The 8,541-nt window shown below is 37.9% G+C and overlaps 1 protein-coding gene across 1 annotated transcript; it reads left to right on the top strand.

Moving 5' to 3' along the window:
* Nucleotides 1–548: 548 nt before the first annotated feature.
* LOC104157283 (maternal embryonic leucine zipper kinase-like) lies at nt 549–7,279 on the top strand (the record flags this gene model as incomplete). The annotated part of the gene is made up of 6 exons (XM_009694568.1): nt 549–695; nt 1,419–1,644; nt 3,430–3,514; nt 3,960–4,128; nt 5,843–5,946; nt 7,102–7,279. Coding segments are annotated over 6 exons (909 nt in total), but the record flags the coding sequence as incomplete, so codon positions are not given.
* Between the last annotated feature and the right edge of the window lie 1,262 nt (nt 7,280–8,541).

The following is an 8,541-nucleotide window of genomic DNA, read 5'->3' on the forward strand; positions in this document are numbered from 1 at the left end:
GATCTTCTCCATCAGTCAGCAGTTTTTCATTTTCGCAGTCCCTGCCTCTGCCTTCTGCGACTTGGGCAGTGTGGCTGGAGCGCTGAAGGATTCTGAATGCTAGTGCAAGTACTGTTGCAGATTCCATAATCATGTGTTTTGGATGTAATGTGTTTACCTTTGTCTGGCCCCCTTTCAGACTTTACTGCGTTCTTTTCTTGGGTACTTTACAGCTTATTATTTGGCTTTTGGCAAAAAGAGCTTGTGGTCTAAATCTTGAAATTGAAGGCAGGTATTTTTTGTGAGTTGCTTCACTTCTTGATATGGGTCATGAAAGATGACTTAGTAATGGTGCTTAGAGAATAATTTCTTACCTACTTTTGATACAAATGACAAATCCACAAGGACAATATTTAAGTTGTATTGTAAAACTTAGGTCACTCACATAGGAACTTCCATTAGTTGTTAACCGTAATTAGAAAGAAATAAGAATTAGATTTTAATAACTTTTCCGATAAAATCTTGCTTTTAATTGTGCAGTAGAATCTCAACTGAATCTTTCTTTTCAGCCTGAGAAAGCTGTGACATATGAAGATACGCCAGACTGCAGTGAAGTGCCGTGTGCGTCTGGATCCATGGAATTTTCTGGTGCAACTTCGCTAGTTGAAAAATCTCCGTTAGAAGAATTTATTCTAAATACTCGCAGAACAAAGCAGGTGTTTGAAGAATAAATACTAGTTCCTTAAAAAAACCTATATATATACACTGTTCTTAATCCAAATAATCTTACACTCATTGTACATAAAACTTATTACGTATTTAAATGTTTGGTGGACCCTGGCAAAGGGGAGTTACAAACTGAGTAAAGAAATGTTTTAAATGTATAGCTGAACATAAATTGTGGCTGCTTCTAGCTGTAGGTCATGATTCATTTGATGAGAACTTGAGCTTTGATGTTGTTTGTACACAAATTAAATATCTAGGGAATGAGTAAATGAGGATTTTAAAACTGATGGAAAAACAGTAAGGTACAGCAAACAAGATCTTAGAGCTAGGCTAGAGCTGGACAAGCCTTTGAAGAAGTTCAACCTGTCTGTATTAGACAAAAAAATCCAATGAAGCAATTAAAATTATACAGTTAAACCAAATGAAAATTCTTAGCTGTGTTTAGATGAGCTGATGAGGAATAGTCTTAAATGTACAAGCTGAAGAGTTTAGAAGAGCAGATAAAGAAATGGCAAATGACTTGAGATGTTTATTAGCAAGTTATAGAGGGAATTAAGTATTGAAGGGTTTTTTACCATTTTGCTCAATAGGCGAGCATTGTGTGGTATTTTTAACCTGCTTCAATTTTAGAATTTCCTTGTCTGTAACATTCCTGAATGTGATCAGAATACAGCAAAGGATGTATCTTTTTTTTTTGGTTACATCTCTTGTAGCATTCAAGGCATAATGCTCAACTGGATGGTATGGAATTCACACTGTCAACTACAGTGACAACAAAAGTGGCATCAAAGAAGCATGAAAACGAAGAGAATGTTGATACAGAGTCAGCTTTAAGAAATGAAACATCCTTTGCACTTCCTGCTCCAGAGACTCCTTTTGTGAAGGGTCAGATCGAGACGCAAGTAGAAACCATGCCCTTTCAGGCACCTGCCTTCAACGGTATGTTGAACGTACTAATGAAAACTTAATATGTATGTGTTGCTTAGGAATTGTTGTTAATTCAAATATGAACACAATACTGGTGTATCCAACACATCTGTTTCTGGAAGACTTAACTTTTTTTGCTGTGTTCACCAGCCTGGTTCTTCTAGTACATCTGGTAAGGTACTGCAAGAGGTTTAATCATACATCAGGGCATGTTACTTGTATGTTAATTACAGAAGTCATTGCTGCTTACGGTATCACACGTGCATGTCTTTTGGCACACTCTGACACAGAGCTAAGTGCTGTGTTCCTAAAACTTGCATCTGGTTCCAGTTTTCCATGAAGGTTTAGAACACAATTTCTTCATTCTGGTTTTTTCTTTGTTATTACCTTGAGTGAAAATAAAGGTATACTTTTAGTTAAGTCTGCTTTTAAGAGAAATCTAACTTTTGGATTTCTCATGGTAGCGTACCAGCATTCTCACAGTAACAGTCCAGTATGGCAGTGAAAATACTTCTGTTAACAATGCATAGATCTTACAGTTATGTGACCACATATGTGGTCTTTGTTATGGACCACAGAAATCTGTCTAAATTATACCAACTTTTCTGAGTTACCAGAAATTTCTGTCCTCAGCCTGTTTAGTCCATTCTTATGAAAAACAATGGATGCTGCATGTATGTTACCGTTGCCTTCAACCATTAACATAAAAGTTTTCATTTTGATACTATAAATGCCAACTCTGTCTTTCAAATGCCAAGGACGACTCAGAATAGGAGACTCTTCTGCTCTGGATGTTAAGGAACATTGTTCAGAAACATTAAGTCTTTGCAGGCTGATTCAAGTTATAAGAGGTCTTGGACATACTGCTCTTCAATGACATCCTTTGTAGAGGATTTGAGGAAGTACACTACAAAGACTAGTTGTTTATGAGTTTGATTTTTGTCTTAAGACTGTATGGGGTAACTTGTGAAGTTTGACTTCATGTGAAGTTTAAAAAGCAAAAGTAGATAGTCCTTCTGAAATGGGAAATGCAGAAACACTGTTTCAACTCATTTTAGTGAGATATTTCTGAGGATTAAACAATTAAAAGATAGTTCTTTGTTTCATTCAAAGATCTTTGATTCAGAAAATATGGTATTAATACTTTCTTAGAGACATAAAAATGGAAGTATCCATTGGAAATTTTGAGATCATCATTGTCTGAGTCCAGATGCAATTCTCTAGAGAGAGCTGAAACTGCAAACATTTAAAGTCGGATTTAGTTGTAACAGCTCATTGCTGACTGTTTAACTTCATGTTTGGTTCTGCACATTCAAAACCATGCTCTGCAGAACTCCGTCAATGTGTGGGTAGTAGAACATTTTAGGCTATTATGTAGTGTGTGTTATTAAACACAGCTATATAAACTTACACCCTTCATATAAGGGAAATGACTTGGTAAAGAACGCAACTATTCAACACAGTGACTTGCTCAGTATTTATTCTAGGACTAGTGGCAGAGCAAGAACGCGATTCTAATCCTCTTCCTTTCCAAATTTCTGATACTGAACTGAATTGGTTGCTCTAAGGCTTGACTTGAAGAGCACTGGGGAGATCAGTTGCAGTTTTAATTTGTAGAGTGGGGGTAGTATTGTTATTATATTAAAAACGTATTTTATCATTCTGAAGATACAGACCTGAGATGGAAAAGGAGGCTAGTTTTAGAAATAAATTATTAATCATGAGAAATCCTTGCTGAAGAAAACAAAATCCTTTATACAAAATCATACCTGCTTTGGCTTGGATGCTTTCTTTCAGAGAGCCAGTTCACTACAGTCACCCCAATTAAGAAACCCACAAACACAGATGAATTGGCAGCAGCTGAGGTCCTTCCTGAAAGAAGGTAAATGTCCAGTTATTTGTGTACGCTTCTGATTTAGAGCAGAACTACCTTAATCCATGCACTGCCTAGGAAGCCTTGTTACAACAGCAAGCTGTTATTTCCATTCTCTTGGTAAAAACCTTCCTAAAACCTCTTTCTACATTCACTAGAAAACAATGAAGGCAGAGAAAAGTTTTTAAACTATGTAACTCAATTATCTTCAGAACATATTCCTATTTTTCATACTAGAAATTCCTTCTTATTGCAGTTCTGCAGAGGGCTGCAGTTTCTATATACATCTCTGGGTTTAAATCTGAATTGACTTTCAAACAAACTCTCACGATACACTGCACTTGCTTTGGTTTTCTTCATTCTGTCAGGTCTGGTAATATTTTAGTGATGTATCTGAAATAGCTAGTTTCTAAACACTGAGGAAAAATAACTGATTAATTTGTTCATGTAACAGGTGTCATTCAATGGAATCGCATCTCAACCTAACTCATGTGGATAGCAGCCAAAAGAAGAGAAAAGCCAAAATATTCGGAAGTCTTGAAAGAGGCCTAGACAAAGTGATCACAATGTTTACGCCAAGCAAAAAGAAACGATCTGCTAGAGATCACCCAAGGAAACTTAAGGTATGGTTGCTGGAAAAATCATACGTGAAAAGAAGTGTAGTTACTGAAAACGTCCAATACCTTTAGAAATGGTCTTGTGAAAACTTCTGTGATCTGACTTTGCCTGCATTCTACAGTAAAGTGTAGTTACTCTTCCTGCGTCTCTGTTAACATGATAATGTCCCAGTTATTGGCAAGAGATGTCGTGTTGGTCTGAGCTCAGGCAAGTCAGCAGATCAAGGGAGGTGTTTGGACGTTGCTTTTTATATCCCGTCTAAACCAAATGTGAGGGAAGCAGGATGGCTTTAAAGGAACTCTGGCTGAAAATTTTTAATCATGTCATTTGTATAGAGATACTGGTAGCCCTCCTACTTAAAAAAAAGTAAATTCAATTTTTATCACATTCCTGGCTTAGGTTTCTGTAGTCTAGGAGCGATATGTATGTTCCAATATACTCTTTAGATGTCAAAAGAACCTGAGATTAAACTTAATGCCTAAATAAGTGCACCTTTTGAAAGAATTTCTGACATTGTCAGCGTAATTTTGATTTTTAAAGTTTTAACATCACTGTGTCCGAGCTAGTTGGCTACTTATTGTTCTTGAAGTAGCCATAGAAAAAACAGTTCCTCAGACAGTGCATTGCACAGAGCACTTTATTAATGTAATTTTAATTTGTACCTACCAAAGTTGACTCGTGAGGTTAGTATTAGCTTTGTAGGATACACTTCAAATGGCTTTGGCATAATAACTAGGGTAGTGAACAGGATGGTGTGCATCACTCAAAAGCAGCTAATACACTTCAAAAGTTACGCAAGGAGGAATTTATACTTGAATCTGTAAATGACATGTTTGAAAAACATGATTAACATGAAAGATGCAAGACTGTTACTGATGCATAAACAGTTCTATAGAAGTGATGTATACCTTCAGCTGACTGGCTCCTGAAGCTGCAGCCATTAGGACCTTTACAGTACGGAAAGAGCTGTCTGTCAGTAAAAGGACCAGTCTGTGTTTTGCAGCCTGTGTAAATGGAATTCAGCTCCTGTATTCCAGTTGGAAGCTTTTCCAAGAGGCACTTGTCAGAGGCAAGGTGACAGTCTTAAAGGTTCAGGACATACATTGGGCTACAAACCTGACCGACTCATCGGACAGGAGTCCAGACTGTGCAAATAATTCAGGAACCCAAGCAACTGGAAACAAAAGCTAGAAGCCTATGTTCATTTCTCAAACTATTTTATGATCTTGTCTTCTCTCAGCTGCTTCTGTGACTTCAGGAGCCTGACAGAGCAATTGTGGCATTTACGGTTGGACTCGGTGATCTAAAAGGTCCTTTCCAACCTGAACGATTCTATGATTCTATATTACATTTGGAATACACTTTCTCTTACTACATATGGGTGTCTGAAAGTTGTTCAAGAAGTCACTTATTGGACAAGGCTGTTGTATGAAGTATTAGATGTGATATAAAACCCCTATAACAGTAAAGTTATGAGTAGTAAGTAACCTTTTTTCTTTAACCATGGTGATGCTTTAGTCCTAGAAAAGCCGCACGGTGCCATGCCTGTTCCTTGATATCAGAAGTACTCAGTCTTAGCGAGCCAACAGGCAATAGGCAATGTTGCAGCTGTGGAGCGTGCAGCAGGATGCTCTAAGCGCAGTTCTATGACTGATAGCTTCAATTTTAGGAAAAGTTTTTTTCTTTACTATGTTTTTTTAATGAACTGACTACTTTTAGGCACACTATAATGTTACCACCACCCAGCTGCAGAATCCAGACCAACTGTTGAATGAAATAATCGCTGTTCTTTCAAAGAAGCATGTGGAATATGTTCAGAAGGGGTAAGTGTAAAATACGATTACTTCAACTTTTCTTTGTCTAAATAGTCAGTACTCCAGCACTTGATAAAGCAAAGTATTTAAACCTATTTTCTCAGCCCCACATTGTAAAATACAGTAATTTTATAGAAAGTGTATGGAGCACTGAATGACTGTGTGCAATAAGAGTTGTCCACACAATGCAAGACAGTGTTAAGTGAGCTCTAATAAAGGTCTTTGACTGACAGATACGAACTGATAATAGTAAGGTAGCTCTTAGAGGCTGGTGTGAATTTTGTCTCCCTCTTGTGAAACTGTAAATAAAAAAGTTGTTAGGGTACAGTCACATGACCAAATTGGACAATTTTGGAAGGTAATGTGGATAACTTGTAACCCTCATTCTTGGTGATTAAGAGACATTAGCATTTAGCCAAGAGATCAATATATTTTAAAAGCTGCACAGCATCCACATACCTTTGTGTGGATTATTTTAGTTTGTAGGACTTGTATTTTAATTTGTAGGATTTACTAACTAGACTAAGGTACTGACAGTAGGGTTGGTTCCTAGGTCTGATCAAACCTTAAGGTCTGTTTCCTAGTTTCCCGATGCATGAAAGAAATGTGCTCACTTATGAATACGCATTTTTCTAAAGTTCTTGAATATTTAAATGATATGCACTGTAGAACATCGGAGTATACTTCAACCTCTGATGGATTTCCAGGCTCAGAATCTGGAATGATGCTGAATTGCACAGAAGCAAGTTCTCCCGTTGTAACAATTTAAACTTCACATTCAGTTTTTCCACTTTTCACACCAGCTGAGCTATAGCTGACCTCTCAGCAGCAGTGTGTCTGCAGAGAGGAGAGCGGTCTTGTCTAGAAAAACTGTGGGAAGATCTCCATCCTTCCAGCTCTGCGCTCTGAGAACGGGGGTCTGTGGCTAGTGGTGGTTCCTGTGGCTGGGTAGGCCATTGGTGCCATGTGCTGGTACTTGGGCATAGCGACAGTCATCTGAGACTAAAGTATTCAAAGCTCTCACTTTACTAAATTCTGGGTTGTTTCCTGATATTCTGAATAGCAACAGGATAATTTCTGTAAAGTGCTTTATTTTGAAATTGCCTTGCAAAACAAGCATTAAATAGCCCAATGATTATTCTGTTTTTCCTTTGTTTTGTACAGTTATACCCTGAAATGTCAAATACGGTCAGATTTTGGCAAAGTAACTATGGCGTTTAAGCTAGAAGTGTGTCAGCTCAGTAAATGTCAGGTAGTGGGCATCCGTCGACAGCGGCTTAAAGGTGATGCCTGGGTCTACAAGAGACTGGTGGAAGATGTCTTATCTAACTGTCAAGTGTGAGTCCATCTTTCTTGGGTTTTTAACTATCCTTCTTTGTACATGTGCCTTCTGTATGTTTCTGTTAATATCAAGTTTGTAATAAATGTTCTGCAAATCTTCTGAAATAAAATTCTGTAAGCTGTTCCCCCTCTTGCATATTTCTCATGTATGTGGGTTAAAAAAAAGTATTGGTGTTTGTACGCTAAAGCTTATTTTGATATGTCTTAAGTTATCAAGTACTTGTGGTACAGAAATAGCTATTTGCATAATTCTCTTCTTGTCTCTGCTTAAGCAGGATTTATTGAGATCATTAACTAAGTCACAGCTGTGGTTCCCAGAGTTACACTGTATGCTCAGTGTTGTACAAAATAGGACTGTCTTCTATAAATATGAAGTTAGGAGTGTCAGGGTTTGAACTATGATCCCATATAAAGCCTTACTGTATCTCATTACTAAGCCCTAGTGATGCTTAACAAGTGTATGTACTTTCTGATGCTCTTGTGTGATCATCAGATGTTGTGTTAGGAACAGTAGCACCTTTGAACTGTTGTGAGATGGAGGAGGCATTTGTAACCCTTACTGCCTACAGGGAATTTAACAGTACTGGGTGCGGAACTTCAGCGCTAGAAATAAAATTTGAAATATGCAGAACTAGTAAGTACACATAAGAGTTGGTTGGGGTGTGAGGGTATACCCTTAGGAAAGGGTACGTGTCTCCCAAGTACTTGTGTTATCCAACATGTAGCAGTATTTATGCCTTTAACCTTGCTTCAGTAGCAACCACACTGGGATAAATCCAAGCAGCAGCAGCTTTGAAGCCTTTCTCTCTGCAAAGATATCCAGCAATATCTAGACAAGTTGACAATGTGCTGCAGCTTTTTCTTAATGCACATGAAGGCAACTATGGCGTATGCTGCATGTAAACCTTGTGTTAATGCCCCTTAACTAAAGCCTGAGGCTCACCCATCAAAGGGTTGGGTAGGTGCACAGCTGAGAGGTGTTGGAAACTTCCAGTGACAGACATGAGATATGGCTACTAATTAAAACTGTCCCCTTACTATCCGGGACCCTTAGTGCAGTAACTAGAGGGATTTGTTAAAGCAGCTACTGACCAAGGTAGAAGTGTCCATTTTTTTCCAATGCCAAGTTGTCCCTTTGCTGCTCTTTACACAGTTAAAAAAATAGGGACATTTTTAGTGAATTTCAAGAAAAGGTAGGAATGCTTGCAAGGGCGTGTGGAAGGAGAGAGCTGATACTTCTTGAAGCATTTCTGGTCAAGAACC

This window comes from Cariama cristata, unplaced genomic scaffold (assembly GCF_000690535.1).
Source record: "Cariama cristata isolate BGI_N322 unplaced genomic scaffold, ASM69053v1 scaffold8802, whole genome shotgun sequence".
Lineage (NCBI taxonomy): Eukaryota > Metazoa > Chordata > Aves > Cariamiformes > Cariamidae > Cariama > Cariama cristata.